At 26.3% G+C, this 21,312-nt stretch overlaps 1 protein-coding gene across 11 annotated transcripts in view; it reads left to right on the forward strand.

Annotated features, from left to right (window-relative positions):
* LOC107437663 (uncharacterized) overlaps positions 1-21,312 on the forward strand; it is a 73,019-nt gene that overhangs the window by 41,653 nt on the left and 10,054 nt on the right. For 6 of the 11 annotated variants that reach the window (XM_071179637.2, XM_071179640.2, XM_043056991.3 and 3 more), the window contains 8 exons: positions 2,669-2,787; positions 7,052-7,250; positions 12,231-12,467; positions 13,685-13,930; positions 16,104-16,399; positions 18,543-18,712; positions 19,773-19,953; positions 20,865-20,969. In XM_071179637.2, coding sequence (XP_071035738.2) covers positions 2,669-2,787; positions 7,052-7,250; positions 12,231-12,467; positions 13,685-13,930; positions 16,104-16,399; positions 18,543-18,712; positions 19,773-19,953; positions 20,865-20,969 — 1,553 coding nt within the window. Of the gene's footprint in view, positions 1-2,668; positions 2,788-7,051; positions 7,251-9,228; positions 9,400-12,230; positions 12,468-13,684; positions 13,931-16,103; positions 16,400-18,542; positions 18,713-19,772; positions 19,954-20,864; positions 20,970-21,312 lie in introns of all 11 variants that reach the window. The other 5 variants (XM_043056975.3, XM_071179635.2, XM_043056972.3 and 2 more) reach the window with 1 other exon arrangement.

A 21,312-nucleotide genomic window follows, 5' to 3' on the forward strand; every position in this document is an offset into this window, starting at 1 on the left:
GAACATATAATGTTCATATAATGTACATATGTGTGTACATATACAGTACGTATGTGCATAAATATATTGGGCATAATTCTTTCGTACAAATTTTACATGTGTACATGCATGCTATCCCTATCTATGCATATGGTGCAATGTATATATGTACAATGAATGTATCCACACATGTACAATACACGTATGTTCCATGTATGCATATCCATATGTACTATATATGCACGTACAATACATGAATGTATGTACATACATTGTACATGCGTACATACATTACACGTATACATATGTACATTACATTTATGTCTAAATATGTGTACAATGCAATGAATAAAATGCATGTAAGTTAACTTTTAATGACTCAAGCAAGTTAAATGACAAAATCAAACGATATTTAAATTTAGTTTTCAGCTTTAATTGTTCTATATCATTTTGAAATTCTCTGAATAAAAAATTATTTTCAGGTATTTTCATGAAATGTTTGACAATACAGATTTATTTTTTTTATAACATAATGCATGATTCATAGAAATTTTTTAAATGATAAGAAAAACGGTAAATTTTATGTGTGGAATTAATATTTAGAAATTCCAAACAAAATTATCGTTTGCTTTCTAAAAAATATGAGGTCGAGTTTCATATACCTTAGAATAATTTTAAAAAAATTTTTAATAACTTTACTCATATAAATTTTTTTAATGTATGCACAATGTATGTGTATATTGTAATTACATATATTTAAATGTACGCACGTATTTGTACATAACTTGTACTTATGTACATGTATACGTTGTATGCACATGCATACATTGTGCATATAACTATTTTTTTGTACATCCATGCATTACATGCGCATAAGTATTAACAAAGTATGTAGTTATACAAGTACATACGTAAGTTGTACATAAGTACATACTTTGCGTGCACATATATCGATGTACATATAAATATGCATGTATACATGTACGCATTTTATTTACGCAACTATGTGCATATATTGTACCTTTAAATAACATTTTTACATATTGTACGCAAATACGTACAATTTTATATATAAACGTACATTGTATATACGTGCTATTATCGTAAATTTATACAATATATGCACTTAAGTGCATAAAAGCATGCAAACGCATAAACATTATTTTCATATACGTTCATACATACATTGTCTATGTATACAAAGATACAAAACATTGCCTTTTTGTACAAACTAACATACATGCGTACATGTATCATAAATGCATAATTATATGTACTAAGCATATGCGCATTGCATTAAGTATATTACAATATAATTGTGAATATTGTACTTACAAACAACGTTTGTGCATACATTGTATGTATAGGAATCGCAAATTGTACGTTCATGCGTACGTACATTCTATGTACATAAAAATATGTAAACACATGAATACTTACATAAAAAATTTGACTATAGTATACAATCGTAATAACTTGTAATCGTATAATTTGATTACAAGTAATCACAATTACATGTAATCAAATTACATGTAATCATGATTACATGTAATCATGATTACATGTAATCATGATTACATGTAATCATATATTTTGATTACTTGTAATCATAATTACTTGTAATCGTTTTTGTTGTGATTACTTGTAATTGCAATTACTTGTAATCATGATTACAAGTAATTGATTACTGTAATCAAAATTGTAATCATGATTACAGCTGTAATCAAAATTTTTTGAAAGTTGTAATCACGATTACAAGTAATTGATTACTGTAATCAAAATTGTAATCATGATTACAGCTGTAATCAAAATTTTTTGAAAGTTGTAATCACGATTACAAGTAATTGATTACTTGTAATCGTGATTACAAGTAATTGATTACATAGCTGTAATTATCTGTAATCAATTACAGTTGTAATCGATTACTGTAATCAACGGCCAACTCTGCTATCTATATAATTATGAGTGAAAGCAGATTTACCAATTATGAACGATAGAACTGTGATGCTACAATTGGCATTACCTGTTTCCTACCTTTTAAAATATATTTAATTACTTAAGCTTATTTTATTAATTGAATTATATTTAAATTAAATCAAAGAGTTAATCTTTCAACGTTTTCACAATTCATTCAACCACAATCTATTTCGGCGTACCGTCGGTCTATAGCATATGAAAGGGCCAATCATTTGACATGTTTTATGAAATACTTGCGAGTCTACATGTGCATCTACTGAGCTGTGTTTGTTGAGATTATTGCACTCTCGTGTGCGACTGCTGCATTTTGCAAGATATTCTCAATTTCAGGCTTCATTTTCCACCCTCTGATATCAAACCAAAAAATCTCTTGATCATTTTATAATTTCTAATATAAACAAAAAAAAAGAGTTCCTTGTCAGAAACTAGTTATTTTATCATGATCATGTACAGTCTTTGAAATTAATTTTGCATTTTGTTAAAGTATATAGTGCTTAAAGATATTTCTTGAGTGCTTTAAAAATATTTAAAAGGTGCAAATTTTTTGTTGAAAGATTAGGCTATGCACCCTGGATTAGCTCACAATATTTAAGTTCCAACTATATTCTAAAAATAGTAAAAAAAATTTTTATTATTGTAGTGTTTTTTGCAACTTTACTTGAAATTTAGCCATTAATTTTCAATGCAAGATATGTTATATAATTGTTTTCAGATGGAAGTAATTCATCTGGTCCCCCGTCTCTTGAGCGGGATGACAGATTACTACAACACACCACCGATAAACGAATGGCAGTTGAAGAGCGAAGAAAACTTCTATTTGAAGCTGAACAGGTAAGCAGTTGTGTTCATTTCTTATTTTTGATGTGAGACAAGGTAGATTGGACTAGGCTCATTTATTTTAATGCTGTTAAATATTTTTTTCCTCATTAATCTGTTACACTACAAATTCTATGAAAGAATCAATTGCTTCTATTAAAGTGCAATAAACAAGTAATATTTTAGCACTGCTAAGTAATTTTTTAGACTCTACTACTTTATCATCTAAAATTTGTTTCTTCAAAATTAGAGTAATAAATTGCAATTATTGTACAAGGTTAGATTTGGAATTCAATAATTACTTGTAGTTATAAAAGTTTTTTATGAAAAGGAAAGAAATTGTTATCTTTTGTGAAAAATAGAACATGGTGTACCTTGGTCCATTAAAATAATTCTGAGAAATTTAATTATAAGCATTATTCTAGTTGTTTTAGAGTTAATCAGTTAATAATCTCAAGAGTTTTTAGTTATAACAGGGTTCCCACGGTCCTTAAAAGTCCTTAAAAACTGCTTAGTTTTTATTTTGAAAATTAAGGGCCCTTAAAAGTACTTAATTTTGATTCACGGTCCTTAAAAGTCCTTAATTTCTAGTATCACTAGTTGGTTGGAACATTTTTTTTATCTTGGGAAAATATCCACAATTTTTTTAAAAGTGATACAATTTAATATTTTATATATTTTGTATTTAAGTAATTTATATTTTGTCATAAAAAGTAATTTTTTTTAAAAAATATATTTAATTCACGTCGCACCCCAGAGCCCAAGGTTAAGAAAACTAATATGGGCATAGTAGGCCTTGGTCCTCTATGGGCTGTCGCGCCATTGAGTTTAGTTTTTTAAGTATAATAATTTGATTAGCTTTTAAACCAATAAAGCTTCAGTCGCTTTTAGTCTAAAAAAATTAGAACAAAGCCTACATTTAATTAATTTGCTTTTATTTTCTAAGAAATTGAAACAGAGTTTGTGTTCTTTCTTTCTTTCTTTTTTTTTTTAATTTGGTTGTTAATTAAAATGACTAAATTTTTTTAAAATAAATAAAAAGTTAAGCAATATTTTAACGCTTTTCAATAATTTAACAATAGTGCTCTTAAATATAGAATATATATCTATATTTTTTTAAAAATTCCTTCAATACATGTTCGTTTAATAATTTGTCAGATAGTGAGTATTATTTTTAAACATTTAAATCTTTAGTCTATTTCATTTTCAGAAAGGAAAATAATAATAAATAAATAAATAAACTTACATTAAAACCATTTGACCATTAGTCAATACAACTTTATTATTTTAAATAAGTAATTAACAAAAGCCTAACAATGTTTCAAAAGCACATTTTTTTTTCAACAAATAATTTAAAAAATGTTTTATTAAAGTGGACATTTTCTTTTTTTTTTAATTTGTAATGTATGTAAAATATTTTGTAACAGTTTTATTATTATTTTTAAAAAATCTAAGTTGTTTTTAATTTTAAAAAAAATTTAAATAAAGCTTGTGTTTCTTTTTACTTAAAGGCAAGTCAATCCTTAAGACAGTCTTAAGTCAATCCATCTTTATTTTAATTGAAAAAATTAAGCAATGCTATTGATGTTATAGAATAAATTTTTTTTTTTAGAATTAGCATTTTCTTTTGTTATAAATTTATTTTTGATTGATTTAAAGATCTCTCATTGATAAATTTCAAACATATGTTAAATTGCGATACATCGCGTTGTCTGACTGACGATCAATCACGATATAAAATTTCTTACAATGCCCAGGCCTATTTTTACATAAACTATAAAAATTCTTAAGGATTTTTTTTAAAAAATGTTCTTTGATCACTGGGTAGGTGGCCGTTTTATTTGGCCAGATATTTGACTATTCGACCAAATCACTATTCATTATTCCCTATTTTATAATAAGTAATATATATATATATATATATATATATATATATATATATATATATATATATATATATAAACCATATTTGCATCCAATTTTCATTGCCTTTGATTTATTTGACAAATTATTGTTTTATAATTTCAGAGAATACTTTATTAAGAACAAATTTTTTTTATCGTCGATTAATTTAGTTCCTTTAATTTCTATACAAGACACAATACTTTTTAATTGGAGAAATTCTAATTCCATCTTTTTTTATGAATGATGTTTCTGATTCCACTATGTTTTGCTGTTGTTTTCCCTTCATTCACAATAAATTTTGTACTTAATGAATTATTTCATTTCATTTTCAATTTTTAGATGGAGTTTTTTCATTTTTATTTCAATTGATCATTACATCCTGCCTTGTCCTGTGTTTCAATATTTATGTTAGCACTTATTTTAATTATCATTTCTGTTTTTCAATTCTTAATTTTAATTAATAAGTTTTCCTTGTAGTTTATTTATTTCTTTTTTCCTGATTATTAGGTACTGAATATATTCTGATTTTAATCATTAAATTTTTTATATTTTGTGATTTTAATAAATCTTTAGCTTATTATAATTAGGTTTTACTTGGTTTAAAATAATTGTCTTAACCTCAATAAACTTATATTTGTTAGTTTCTTTAATGTTAGTTTCTTTTTATTAATTTAATGAATTTACCATCTTAATTTATATATTTCTATCTGTTAACACAATTTCTTTCTATTTTTAAAATAGAAAATTTTAATGTTTAATCTGAATTCTTTGAGTTTTTCTTTATATTCTTAAAAGCTATGTGAGGTGATTGAATGCAATTTAATCTTAATTAAATACAGATTATTTGTATTTAACATTTCTTTATTTAGTTTTTTTTTAAAATTTTTAAAGGATGACTGAGTTGAAGAAAAGCTATTCCATTTTTTTAATCTATTATTATTAATCTATGATGTTTTATTTGATGATAAATAATCATTTTTAAGGTCCTTAATTTCTACAAAAAAAGTCCTTAATTTTTTTGATAAAAGTCCTTAAAAGTGCTTAATTTTTGCTTTGATAAAAGAGTGGGAACCCTGTATAATTTTAACAGTTATAATCTCTTATTTAAATTTATGTGTATATTTGTTTTAGGAGTAGAAAAATATTTTTTAAAAATTCAAGTTACTCAAGTCTGATATGAAGAGAAACAAAGTTATCAAATATTTCATAAAAATTAAAGTAATTATTAACCTTAAAAGTTATCAAATATTTCATAAAAATTATTAAAAAATGTACTTCAAATTCAACTTGTTTACAAATATGCATTTTATTTATAAAAATTATGCTAGTTTTATTAACGTTAAGTTAATAAAATTTTTAAGAAATATATTTTTTTTTTTGTTTTGTTTTTTTTAAACTTTTGTTTAACTGAAACAGAATTTAGAATTGAGATTTGGGTTAAAAAAAAAAAAGCAACACAATATTTTGTACCTTCACACAACACAATATTTTGTATAGAAATTACATATATATGTTGTGTATCTTATTTTAAAAAAATAAATAAATTTGAATCAAACATTACATTTTTAAAGGAATTACAACTAAAAACAAAATTTCTACAGGCATAAGAATTTTATATTGTGCTTGTATGTTTGTTAATATCTATCTTAATGTGAAATGATGCAAGAAGATAATATTATTTTCAATGAATCCTGCTCAAGAAATATGAGGCTTTTTTATTGTACAAGCTATTGTTTGTTCTTATTCGTGTTTATAAATTATTTTTAATAATTATGCCAGGTTTATGCAAAATCAATTAGTTTAAGTGACAAAAAATTTGTTATTATGAAATTCAATAAACAATTGTGTGTAGTAAGAATTTTATCATTTGAAGAAATGCATGTTTTATTAATCTTTAAAGCTGGATTTTTAATTTTAATATTAAAGAATATAATGCAATATTGTATTGATAACATGTATCCTTCAATATTGCTTTTGAGTACAATTTTGTTACGTGGTCCAAGAGGTGAATCAAGTTTATTATGTCTCGATTAATGCTGGTCCCCTCTTCAATGTTTTTTTTTTTTTTTTAATTGTTGCTAAATATTATCTATTGAGTATTATGAAGAAAAAAATTAAAAATGGGAGAAAGTAAGTTATTTATCGTATAAAAATATCAAACTATAAAAATTTTTAGCAAAATTAAAAAATAATTAATAAATTTAAAAGTGAACTAATTATAACCTTGGTTTCCTCCTATGTTTTATCTATTTATTATCAACAAATTCAATAATTAAAATTATATTCAAATAATCAATTGAAGACCTAGTTATTTATGATTAAATATGAAAATGATTGATTGAAAGGTTTCTCTTTAAACTGGTGTCTTTTGCAGGAAAGAAATGATGCAGTTATGAGAAAGCACATGGAACGAGAGGCGGCCCTGGAAGCCCGCCGTAATGCAAGTCGGAGTACAATTTCTTTTGCATTTGGAAGTTCTATACCGCGTAATATCGATTCTTTACAACCTGTTACTCATAATGTTGAAACAGACTGTATGAGTAGATCCTTTACTGCTAGTTCATCACACAGAGGTATTCATTTCATGTCTTGCTTTAAAAAATATTTTTTTTTTTACTTCATCAGAGATATGTATGACATTTAATGTATTTCTGATTAATTATGATTACCATACCAAGAAAAAGATAGGGGAAAAAAATCATTTTATAGAAGAGAACGTTGCTTCTTTGTATCATTTTGTTGCAAATTGACTTCTTTCTAAACATTGAAGAAAATGTTGCAAATTTTTTGAAAAGGAATTAGAGTTGACATTTAAAATGTTGCAATTTTAATTTCTACAGGTTGCTTTTAAGAAAAATTTTGAGACACTTTTGCATTTTCATATTCTAATTTGTCTCTTCTTTGATGCAATAAATGTACTTCAGAAGTCATTAAGTTCATTGTGAACATGGAACCACAGGACTGTGTTTAATTTTGTTTAACTGCTAATAATTGAAGACTGCATGAAAAATAAATTCATTACAAAGGACTAAAGCAATTTTCTAAAAATCTCAACCAGTTTTTTTAAAATTATTTATTTTTGTTAGTTTGAATTAACTAAAAATGTGTAATTCTATTAGTCTTTTTGTTATAAGTTACCTGCCAAAAACATTGAAGAATTCTAAAATGTATAACTCTTTTTTGCACAAATTTTTTTTTTTTTATTATTATTCCATCTTCACAACTGAACAAAGAACCTGCTTGAAGATTAAGGTTATTCAAAATGTTTTAAGACTTTCATTTCATCTTGTTTAAATGAAGTGAAGTCATATCTTTTATAAAATAAAAAAAAAATAAAAATGGCTACAAAAAGTTAGTAGAAATAAACAGCAAGCCAAGTTTAGAAAAATGTCCTAAAAAACATAAGGAAATTAAGCATTTAAATGAAAAAACAAAACAAATTTTCCGAGTCATCCAAAATTTAAGAAAATTACAAAATTACATTTCAAGGAAATTTCAATGTTAACATCAAGTTAGGTATATATTGACTTTACTCATCCATATTTTTCCATGAATTCTTTTAATGTTTCTGTAGGCACTAAGCTTCAGTTGGGTCTTAAAATTCCTTATAGTTAGCTTAGCTTCTAATTCATAAAGCAATTTTTAGGTTTAACAAGTTTTTACTTTTCTATTTTTGACTATAAAATTTTTTTTTTTGGTAGACTTACGCTTCTTAAAATGTTCTTGGTTAAAATCTTGGCTTGAACTGAAGCTTGGTTAGGCACTAAGCTTCAGCTGGGTCTTAAAATCCCTTATAGTTAGCTTAGCTTCTAATTCATAAAGCATTTTTTGGGTTTAACATGTTTTTACTTTTCCATTTTTGACTATCAATTTTTTTTTGTAGACTTACGCTTCCTAAAATATTCTTGGTCCCTAATTATTTTTAAAGAAGCTTATCTCGTAAAGCTTTTTTTTTTTTTTTTTTTTATATACATCCCATTGAAAAATCATTTTTGTGTTTTTAAACGGGTGATAAAGACCTGTAATTTCTTATAATTTTCATTTATTTATTTGTTCTTAATTTAACTCCTGTTTCATCTTCTAGTGGTGAGGTAATCATTACAAAGAGAGTATGTTAATTTTCTGTTTTCAGAGATATATTTAAATTATACTTTCGTCTCTTATTTATTGCAATTATTATTTTTCTACATTTAAAAATGTCATTTATTATGCCATGAAATGTCTCATTATGAAAACAAGTAAGTTAAATATATTGATTTTATTAAAAATTTGATACCATGTAATCTTGATACATAAATAAATAACATAAAATGAAAGCATATTATAAAAACTGCACTTTTGCAAACTATTAAGACTTGTGTTATGGTAAAGCTTATTTATGAAAAATTTGTAGTATATATAAATATTTTTTTTTTTATCCTTTAGTGTTTGTTTTCCATTTTATCCATTTTTTTTATACTTAATTATAAGATTATGTAGTTTCTCTAAATCTCTTAGACTTCTATCAGAGAACTCATTTATATATTAACATATTTTATACCAACCTTTCAGCTGAACTTCATAATAATTTCTATGACAGACGATCTGTTTCACCTGTTTACTTAGCTGGGCCTTGTTTGGTTAATGGCATTTGCCATCAACCTGACTCTAGACTCTCAACTTATTCTGAGAAAATATCTAATACTCAGTCAGGCTGCTTAGTGGGTTCTGGTGCTATCATTGGTGAGTAGGGATAGTGTGATTCTTCATGAATCAAAGCATGTGGAGGACCGCTAAGCATGTCTCTTCTTGTAACTAACATTCCTGTCTCTTTCTCTCTATTCTGTAATTCTTTTTCGTCATCTTGTATTGTATTCAGTGATTGTGATTTCATTAATTTTTCTTGAACCACTTGTGCTTAGCTCATTCATGTTTATTTTAATTGGGGGCTTAAAATTCTGGAAGTGGCCTCCTGAATTTTAAGTGATGGCAGGATGAAAAGTATTTGCATTACAGGATGCATAGTGTTTTTAAAAAGTGCTTATTTTTTATTTATGTTTTTTAAAAGTCTTTTAAGGTGCTTTTTTTTTTATTCGGGGTTGGAAAAAGTGTTTAATTTTTAATCTTTTGGAGAGAAAATTTTTTTTCTTTGCCGTGTCGATTGTCATTTTAAATTACAAAAAATGCACAATTTTCTCTGCAATATTTGTCAGAAACTAGTTATTTTATCATGATAAAGTAAAGTTTTTGAAAATGTTCTTCAATTTTATGTTTATAAATTAAGAACTTTTAACGATAAATTTTTATATTTTTTATTCCTGCACAGTTCCTCATTCTGATTTTTTTTTTTTTTGGAAAGTGATTAAAAATATTTTTTAAGTGCTTAAAAGGTGCTCTTTTTTTGTTGAAAAAAATCTGGCTACACACCCTGCATTAGTTTTGATCTCAATAAAAATATTTGGGTAAAGCTTTTTTTTCTTTCTTTTTTTAAAATTTTTTTTTTAGGTAAGTTTACCAAATTCTAACTTAGAACCAAATTTTTTTAATCAGATTCATGATAATGAGTAAAAACTAAGATTAAAATTAAAATTTATCTAATGAACTATTTGCTATAAATTTTTATTATCAGCCTTTTAAAAATGCACTGTTTTTTTTAGTTTTTATTTCCATTGGAGTAAATTACATAACTATTCAAGCAATTAATTCTTTTAAAAGTAAATTGGGAGGCCAATTTACTAATTTCGATTCAGTAATGTTTGTTTTTCTACCAGTATGGTCTCAAATTTTACTAGAAATATATCTCTTGAAATTGTTGTTTTAAGGAAACAATAAATTTATATTTTATGTAAGCAATGTATCAAACTTTTACCATTGTATGGAGTATGATAGTAAAAAACTAACTAAAAATTTTGTTGTAATAACATTATAATGTAAGAGCCACATTTTAGAAGCACATTTTCCTATTTTTTAAAATTCATGCGTTTGAGCAAAATGTATCTAACTAATGCTTTTTTAACTTGTTTGTCTGAATGTGAAAGTTGACATTGACTCCATTTTTCGAACAAAATTGAAAATAGTAAAGTTGGCTTAAATATCTTTATATAAGGAATCAGCATGTTTCAAAATATTTTACATTCTTAGTGTTAGTTCCAAACTGTTTTATCCCTTTGTCGTTCAACGAGAAATAAGTTATTAAATGTGAATTTTTTTATCTGAGCTTCATAATGTTTCCTCTATTATTTTTAGCTATTACTATTAAGTGCAACTATTATGAAACAAGATTGTAAGGCTTATTAAACTAGCATTTATGTATCATAAAATAGGAGAATTTAAATCTTTTTATTTTATCATTGAAAAATTCAGTCACATAAGTTGGCCGTAATCATGCCCTTTAAGAAACTCTTTACTATGATGTCTTTTTTTTTATGCATTTATGTAGAACTCTTATGAACAATAAGGCAAAGTACTTTATTTCATATTTATTATAGGTTTTCAATAATTTGATTGAGATTTATTATTTTATGTCATGAAATAAAGCATTACTTTCTTATGCATAGAATAATTATTTAATACTTATTCAATTTATTTTATTTTAGAGACATAAATTGTTTTAGATATAAGTAAAATAACATGAAGGTTAACTTCTTTATTAGATTGACTTAAAACAAAGCAAATGCTTAAATATAAATACTAAATTGATATAGTACTTCAAAAACAATACACTTCTTATAAAATATATCTTTACTAAAAATTCTATCATATTGAATATATCTTTAATTATGAAGAAAAATACCTGCAACAAACTAATTTTTTAGGGTAATTTCACTCAGCTTACAGTTAAATTTTGATGATCTAAAAATAATTAAAGTAGACCTAGGCAATCTAATAATAAAGTAGATCTATATTATGTCATGTTGAGAGTAATTTTAATGTTAAAAGTACTATCTGGTATTTCCTGTATATTGCTATCTGCATTGAGTCTAATCAATGACCTTATTAAGTTCAGTTCACATCATAAAATTGAAATCAAGCATTTGTTAATTATTTTTTAAATTGAAATTTAAAACTTATTTACTATTTTAAATGCCATCCAAATAGTTTTCTAATCATAATCAATGAAAAAATTGTTTTGCACCTGTAAACTTTTAAGTGTTTTTTTTTATTTTTTTAAATAAAATTGCATTATTTATTTACTTAAATTTATTAATTGTTCACCCAAACTAAATTATTTTTGTTCAATTTTATTTTATTAATTATTTTAATTTTAAGGAAATGTGACTAGCATTATTATTTTTTATTGTAGCTCTTTAATAAAACAAAATATGACTTAAACCATTTAAATCAAAAATCAGATATGTTTTTTTTTTTTTTTTGAATGAGGTAGGCCTTAACATTTTAAAAAGAAAAGTTTAGTATTTTATTTCACTGTAACTTATTTGAGTAGATTTCTTTTAATCAGGCTAGCATTTTTTTAAATCTAATAATGTAGTTACCTGGAAGGATCATAACTCTATCTGTTATAACAATTTCAACTGTTGTTTTTCATGTAATGAAGTGTTTGTAATTAATTTCAGTTGAAGATGTCATGTCCAGAAGTATGACAGCTTCCATTTCTGCGCCTAGAGGACGAAGAAAAAACGACTTGATGCCTACTGTTCCCTACGACCGAGCAGCTGCACCGAGAGTCGCTACCTCTTCTTCCTCCAGAAGAAGATCTGTAAGCATGACTCGTCTGGATCAGTTGGCTCAACCCAGGAAACATTACGTTGAAGCAACCAAAGCTAATAGCACCGCTAGTAGCGGAACTTCGAGTAAGTTTGTTTTTAATTCTTCATTCAATATAAAAGCATTTTGTTGTATAGTTAACACAAATCATGTCATAATTAAAAACTAAATCAATGTTATATTGTCTGCTATAGTTAAACAAAATACTATTGATTGCAAGTAGTTATTAATTCATCTAATCTTGAATACTGTTGTATTTTTGCCATAATTGTTATTGATTCGAAGTAATCAATAGCAGTTTGCCAATTCTTTAGCAGTAATAAATTATTTTTGGCATTTACTAATAGCTTAGAGAAATGGTTTAAAAATACTTAAAACAAATTACAGTTAAATTTTGACTGTCTAATAATAATTAAAGTAGATCTAGACAATCTAATAATAGTTAAAAGTAGTTCTAAATTATGTCATGTCAAGATAAATTTTAATGAAAAAAGTACTATTTTTATTTTCTGTATATTGCTATCAAGTTTGAAAAGAATTAATAACATAAAAACATTTTGTCTCATAGTTAACACGAATCATGTCATAATTAAAAACTAAATGAATGTTATATTGTCTGCCATAGTTGGGCAAAATATTGTTGATTACAAGTAATCATGATTGTTGATTACAGTTCCATTCATGTGTTTATTAATACAGATGTAATCTTAATTTTAAGTAATCATTAGATATACTGACATGCAATTAATGCAAGTAGTTATTAATTCCTCTTTTGGTTTGTCGGATTTTCATAGATTTTAATGTTTGAAACTATGCTGGAATCTTCTAATATTGCGATTCATATGATTTTAACATCTAGTATCGATTTTCGTATTTACCTAATTTAAAAGTTATTAATTGTGAACTGTATTAACATGATTTAAAAATCGTACATCGCAATACATATTCATGCTATTTAAAAATCCAATAATACGATTTGTATTTTAGTGTTTTTAAATCCAATATCACGATTCAGTTTCAGGTGATTTTAAAATCCATTATCGAAATTCTTGTAAGAACTAAGTTTTTTCTTCAATTAGTTACTATCAAGGTAGATAATTTAATTATAAATCTAGTTAAAAAAATTATATTAAATATAAATAGTATGTATATTGATATCTTGTTATCGAGTTTTTGCACTTAAAAGTTTTCACGGTTTTTCACTTTGTCTCACAATTACCCCCGGTTTGTAATAAAGTTGTGCATGTTGTTATCAATTATATAATATCTAATGTAAATTAAATATTGAACCCTTTTTATTTAGGCTTATTGAAAGATGTATGCTCTCCCAATCGCCCACTTTCTTCTGCATCCGAGCACAGTGGTGGTAGGGTTACTAGTAATGTGACACGGCGTGTTCGATCATCTCCGAGGAAACCAAGGCCTGTTTCCATTGCTGGTACTATACCAGATCAAAAACACACTACTGCTCTTAAAATGCACGAACTGAAAGGAAGTGCTATAAAGAAAACTCCAGCTAAGAAAACAGAAGCTGTTGATTTGAAGAAAAGTAAATAATATTTTGAAATGATTTTTAAATTTAGTGTTTTAAATAAAAGTGTTGATTTAATTATAGACTTATATCTATATCTAAACTTAATTTTTCCACAGAATTGTTTGGATGATACTATTTTATTTTTAAGTTAGGGAATTGCTGTTAGAGTAAAATATAAGAAGAACCTAACTTTAATGAGTACCGAATATAATTGTAATGAACAAAAGTAAAGTAGTTTTTAAGAATAAAGCTGTTACTATGCCATAACTTAAAATCTTTTTGTTTGTCCTTATTTGTTTTAGCAAAAAATTTAACTATTCTTTTTTTTAACTTTAATTGTTTCAAATGTTATTCTTAATAATTTTTTTTCATTTTGTAATTTTTACAATGTTGTGAAGTTATTCCTTTTAAATTTAAATTTTAGCATTATTTTTGGTAGCAATTCTAGCAATTTGGTAGCTTTCAATGCTTTTTTAAAAATTTGTAGTAAATGTTATTGTTTCTCAATCACGCTACAAAGTGTGAAAAGTATTAATATTTAAATATCAAAAAGAGAAATATCTCAAAATTTATTCTTATGTATTCAGTGAATCAAATCATTAATATTAGGAGAATTTATTTTTTTATTTTTGTTCGGTATATAGTAAATATGAATTTATCTGATAAAATAAAAAATTTATTAAATTGTTTTTCCCCCATATCATCACACTTATCAGTGTTTTCATTACAGAAATAAAATGGGAGAGAATTTCTCACCCTTTCTCAAAAACAGGGTGAGATTTCAAAAAGTTAGTGAGATTTCTAAAAATTCAAAAAACACGAATAGACTTGGAAAAAAATTATTTCTTTAATTATTATAAATTTTTAACATCTTCTAATTGAGTATTTTTGCTGCATCATCATATGGAAAGTGTTCTATATCTACTTTTTTTTCGGCTATTATATTTATTTGGCTGAAAAATATCAGTATTTGTTTCGTTTTGACCGTTTCTACCGACATTTGTTTCATTTTCATTTGTCCGCTACGGAATAGAAGATGTCGCCTTAACAAGGTATTTGTCCATCTTACATTCATGCACAAAAAATGTAAACGTCTTTCTTACATGAAGAAACCTTACCTACGGTGAACACGTGGTTGCAGAGAAATGTGTTCTGAAAGGGGTTCTGCTGTTCGCACCGGTTCTGAACAATACTGGTAAATAGGGAAGTTAGATGACAAGGACCGATGTTCAAAATAATGAGAGATCAAGGAAGAAAAGTGAAACGGATTTTATTCAAAATTGCAAAAGACGAAATTTTTTCTAAAATTCGCGCATTTTGAAATTGATTAATAGAGTGCGCGAACTTCTCGCGTTTATCATTTTTTATTGCGAGAAAAGATAAAATTATGCGAGATTCTCGCGCTGTAGTGAAAACACTGCTTATATATTATTTTGATATTTATTGCTTTTTGTATTAAAAACTGATTAAAAATCAACCTATTAGATTAATGTTATTCATTGAAGTAATGAGCTTTACTACATCTGACAAGAATGATGATATGATTACATTATTATTGATTCTCAATTTGCTAATTATGTTTCAACATTAAGCATTTTGGAGTAACATTTACTTAAATTGATGTTTTATTTTTTACACTTTATCAGTCAAAGTATGTAAGTCAATTTAGTACTCATGTTTATATTGTAAACTGTATCTTCCCTGTTTTTCACTGAATTTTTAATAACTGTTCCAATTCTTGTTTTTGTCTATTTTTATGCTATGGATTACATACGTTTTTTGAAAAAATTAAAAATAATTTAATTATGAGTTTTAAGACAATATTGGATATGTGACAAAATGATCAACTTGATTTTGTACCAAGTTTGTTCTCATTAAGCAATTCATTCTTTGTGATTATGGATTTAAAAAAAAATCATAAGATTTAAGTCAACTGTAATTTTTTTTGACAACTATTAATATTATTTGAAAAATAGTGAAATGCAAAGAATCTCCTGTATTGCTATTTTTTTAAAAAAATTACTGCAATTGAGAAAAATGCATGTGGATGAGTTTTGTTTTCCAATTCTACTTTGTTCTGCACTTCTGGATAAAAAAGTTTTGAAAATATTTTTATTTTCATAAAAATTCAATAAAATATTTCTAAAAATGAGAATTTCATATCTGAAATTATTCTTTTTATTCATAGCTCCATCTACCTTCAAAAGTTCTACTCCAAAGTCTGCAGATAAACCAAAACCAGCACCACGACCCACTACTGCTCCAGTTAAAACTATTGCCCCAAAGCCAGCGGCTCCGAAACCAACACCTCCTAAGACAGTACCTGCCAAGCCAAAGACTCCCTTGAATAAAGAAAAATTAAATTCTTCTGCTAACTCTACAAAACCATTGCATAATAAAACACCATCAGGAAGCAAAAAGAAAAGTGAGGCTCAAGTCTCTACAACTAAAAGTGATGATGTTAAAATGGATAGAAACGAAAAGGTGAGTAGTGCTTATAATAATAAAAGGGGGTGTAACCTTTTTTTAAAAGTTGTTCTATTTAATCATGTTAGTTTTATTTAAAGTATTTTTATAATTAAGCATCGTAGTTAAAAAATAAGTTTAATGATGTTTTGAAAGCTTATAAATTTGCATCTTAATCCTTTTAAAAAAATTTTTTATTATATTAAAAAAAAAACCTTTATGTATCTGTCAATTCTTTTGAATTTTATGAAACTTTATATTCTTATGTGGTGTTTTCTGTGTCTCAAGACACAATCATTTAAAATTTGGAAACTAGATTATTAAATTTTCCTTCTTTGCAATTGCTTGACTTAGCAAGTTATGATAGTATTGTATCCGAGTTTTATTTATTTATAATTTTTTTTTTTACAAATTAGTTGTTGGAAACAAAATGAGTCATTGGATCAAATTATATAATTTTGAAATTATTCAGTTTATAGGATAATAAATATAAATTTTCATGCTGTTAAAGAAACTTACTATATATTTAATCTTATTAAGTTCATATTTCAGGGATGAGATTCTTCCGCGGATTTCCGCTTTTTTTCAGATTTTTCCATTTTTCCCGCTAATTTCCGCTGAAATTTTTTTTGCCCAAGTTAAAATGTTTTATGAGGAATTTAATTTTCCGCGGAGGGAAATTTTTGAAGTTCCTTTTCCTCCCTCTGAAGTTTCTCTAAAAATCATTTCCTTGGGATAAAACTGGTTGACCTTTATACAGGGATGAGATTTTTTTTGTCTCTCGAATTTCAGCCTTTTTATCAAAAACTCCGATTCTCTAAAAGTTTCGTTTTTTTAAATAAATATCCCGTTTTTTTTTTTAAATTCAGTCATTGAAGTAAAATAATTATATTTATTTACGATTTTCAAAGATAAACAGAAAATTCAATCTACGCCCTAGCTGCTAACCCTTCCGCATTTTTACTTATTTTAGCTATTTTCTCCGATTTCACGCACAGAAAATAAGATTTTCCGTATTTTTTATCCGTCGGCTGGATAGCTCGTATTTTCGTAATTCAGATCTCGATTTTCATTCACGCGACTTTAATATCAATCATCGATTTTCGTATTTACCTGATTTAAAAGTTGCACATTGCGATTCTTATTTACGCTATTTAAATATCGTATATTATGATTCTTATTTATGACATTTAAAAATCCAATATCGTGTTTTGTATTTATGCATTTTTAAAATCTCGATTTTATTATCAAATCTCGATTTTCGTATTTACCTGATTTAAAAGTTGAACGTTGCGATTCTTATTCAGGCGATTTAAATATTGTACAGTGCGATTCTTACTTACGAGATTTAAAAAATCAATATCGCGATTTGTATTTACGAGCTTTTAAAGCCCTATGTAGCAATTCGTATTCACGTGAGCTTAAAATCCAATATCATGATTCGTTTTTGTGGTTGTAATATCGCGCGATTTAAAAATTATGCATCGTGATCAAAAAATTAAAAAATCATGATTTGTATTTTCGCATTTTTTAAATTCGATGTAGAGTTTCATATTTACGTGATTTAAAAGTCTCATATCGGGATTTATATTCACATGGTTTAGAAGTTTAAAAATCGCACTTTTTTGTCAAATTTTTGTTTATATATATATATATTTTTTTTCTTATTTTTTTTTCTTTCTTTTCTTTTGTTTTTTGGATTTCCTCTTTTTTACTTTCTGACTACTCTCATCCCTGATATTTATATTACATTTTTACAAACAGTTTTTATTTAGTCAAAGCATCCCTATGCGTGATTGCATTGTGAGATGTTGTGCATTACTGAAAGATTTAATTTCTTGATAATTAAAAGAAATTTTCTTAATTTTTTTTTAAAAAAAAGTAAAAAGTAAAAGAGGTTTCTTCTAGTGGAAAATGCCATGCCAGAAAGTATGTAAATACGTGTAATTACATTTATTTCTTAAGTTTTTCGCATAAATTACATTTCTTTATTTGGTTTTATCTTAATAAGAAAATAAAATTTTTTCATTCTCTTTATAGAGTGAAAGCCTTTATAGAGCAAAACTTAAAAATAAATGTAATAAAAAGTATGTAAATACTTTTATTACTTTATTTTGTTTTAAGTTAATAAGAAAACACAATTTTTTCACTCTCTTTATAGAGTGGAAGCCCCTTGCCCGATTCTGATTCTGGTGTTGAGAGTGATAAAAACAATAAACGCATCATCTCTGAAGAAGAAGCAAAAGCAGCTTTGGCAGAGAAACGCAGATTGGCCAGAGAGCAAGCTGAACGAGAAGCTGAGTTGGAACGACAAAGACAAGAAGAGTTGAGGTATCTATCGAGCAGTTTTATGCATTAAATAGTTAGTCTGTTTCATAAGTTTGGTAGATATTTATACTTAACCCTCTTAATTATTCAGCATCTGAATAAGTTCATATGGAATATTTCGGGCATGTATGAATTTCACTGATTTTCTCTCAATTTTGTTAGTTGAGAATCTAAGTGTTTTGTTATACTCTCTTGATATAGGAATTTTATTTTATAACCGTCGTTGAACAGCCGACCCAATTTTGGGTTTTATGACTTATAAGGTTCAACTTTTTAGCCTTGTAAGTTTGAACCAATCCAGAAGACAAGGAAACTCCTGAATCAGTACTTCCAGAGGTATGATTCGTTATGGGAACATGGAGGACTTTGATGACTCGACAGATTTAACGTGCATCAGTCACCATTTTACTGCACAGAGAGTCTTCGGCAGACAGGGATCGAACCCACGACTTCTTGGACATGGGCTCAGTGCCTTAACAACCAGGCTGTCCCGGCCTTTGGTTTAGGAATTATAAAAATTGTAACTACAGAAATCCAGCACGGTAGCAGAGACTGCAGATTATTTCAGTATTTGCTGATTATTTTTCTTTTTATATTTGAAAAGTCTACAAACAAATGGAGAAAATTTCTGCGGCTCCTTTTTTCTGAAGCATTTCGAAACTTGTTTCCTAATAAAATTTAATAACCTGAATTGAGAGAACATCAAAAAATAGAGATTTTTTTTCTTCTGTTGCTTGATTACAGGCTTGACTGTATAGGGATTTATTCTGTTATATTTAATAGTATTATAATTGTATAAAATTCAACTTAAATCTAAAAAAAAAATATAATTTTTATGCATAAGGACCTTGCATGTATGTTAGATTAAGTTCAATTTTGTGCAGTAATAATCTTTGTGACTGCATTGAGCTCGCAGAACAATTGGGGTTCATGAAGATAGTTCTGCAGATTCACTCCATCATATATTCTAGTACCTGAATCATAGCCTACATTTATTAAAGGCAATAATCTGAATAATAAGATTTTTTCTTCTATTTACTAAAATAATTATTAATTATTTCAGAAGGCAGGAAGAAGAGCGTTTGCGAAAAGAGGAAGAAGAGCAACGCAAAATGGAAGAAGAATCTATGAGACTTCTTGAGGAGCATCGTCGACAGGAAGAGGAGAAATTAAGAAAAGCAATTGAAGACCAGGAACAGAAAAAAGAGGAGGAGAGAGCTAGACAAGAAGAAGAATTGCGTTTGGTGAGAAACCTAACATTTTTCTTTGAAATGGAACAGATATAATTGCTTTAACATATACCCTGTAAAGACGAAATGTTGAGTCTTGATACAACACTTGAAAAAAACATCAATATTGAAAAATGCTGCAATTTTTTTAATGTTATTGAATTGAGTATTTTTGATACAATAAGCTATTATGTTTAATTCCTCTCATGAAGTTTAGGTAAACATGAGTCTTACAGTTATAAGCTGCCCTAATATTTTTTTTAATCTTAATTCCTCGATTCTCTTCTACTTCTTGTTTTTTTGTCAGACATTAACTGTTATATGTTAAGGAAAGTCAAATCTATAATATGTTATTATTTATTGATCAATCTTCTTATAGGAGTTATCTTTTATCTTAATATTTTTTTATGATATATTTATTGAACTAAGATTCTAAAGTTAATATTTGTCATGTCTTCAATTAAAAGAAATTTTGCAAGTTTCTGTCTGGTCTCAGTAATGTTGGTTTAGTTTGTTGATTTTGATTATACATTTAACATTCAGATTTTTAAATAATTATTCTCCCTTTTTTAAAATTCCTAATATCATTTTATAGTTTTTTAATTGGTAAAAAGGTTTTTATAAAAAAATAGTTAGTATTTTTTTTTTAAAAAAAAATTTGAAAGCTGATATTAACTTTTGTATTTTTTGTATATAAGATAAATGGGAAGCATCTTAAAAATAGCACGTCTCGTCAGCAACCTAATGGATGCATCAAGATTTAGATGCATATAAATGACAATAAAAAGAAGACTATTCAGAATTTACTTTGTAACTGTTGATATAATGGTTATGTTATGTCATTTTTAGATTATATGTTATGATGTATGTCATTAGTTTTTAAATAGAACTGTTTGTAAAATCAGTTTGTTTACTATATTTTTTAGAAAGCAGAACAAGATCGGAAAGCTAAAGAAGAATCTGAAAAGCTTAGACTTGAAATGGAAGAGAAGCTTCGGCGTGAAGAGGAAGAAAGAGCAGAGAGAAAGAAAGTTAGTTTTGAATATTTCTAAAATATCTCCCAATTTCTGTGCTAAAAGGAAAATAACATGTATTTACATGAATAATATAACATATCCTATTTTTTAACATATTTAAGCAAAGCTGCTAAAGGTTAAAATTTTATCAGCTTTTAAAAGCTAGCTTCAGAAATTTTTGAATTAAACAGTTAACATATAATTACTATTGTTTTTGTAAAAAATCTTGAAAAAAATTGTTATGGATCATTTTAACACGTTTATGCCTCTATAATGTGAACTTAGTTGTCAGTTTTTCCAATCGAATACTATTATCATAGGTAATAAGCGTGACTTGTTAATTATCTAGTTTGATAGT

The sequence above is a fragment of the Parasteatoda tepidariorum genome, chromosome 1 (genome assembly GCF_982258835.1).
Source record: "Parasteatoda tepidariorum strain Cologne lab strain chromosome 1, Ptep-v5.0, whole genome shotgun sequence".
NCBI classification, from domain to species: domain Eukaryota; kingdom Metazoa; phylum Arthropoda; class Arachnida; order Araneae; family Theridiidae; genus Parasteatoda; species Parasteatoda tepidariorum.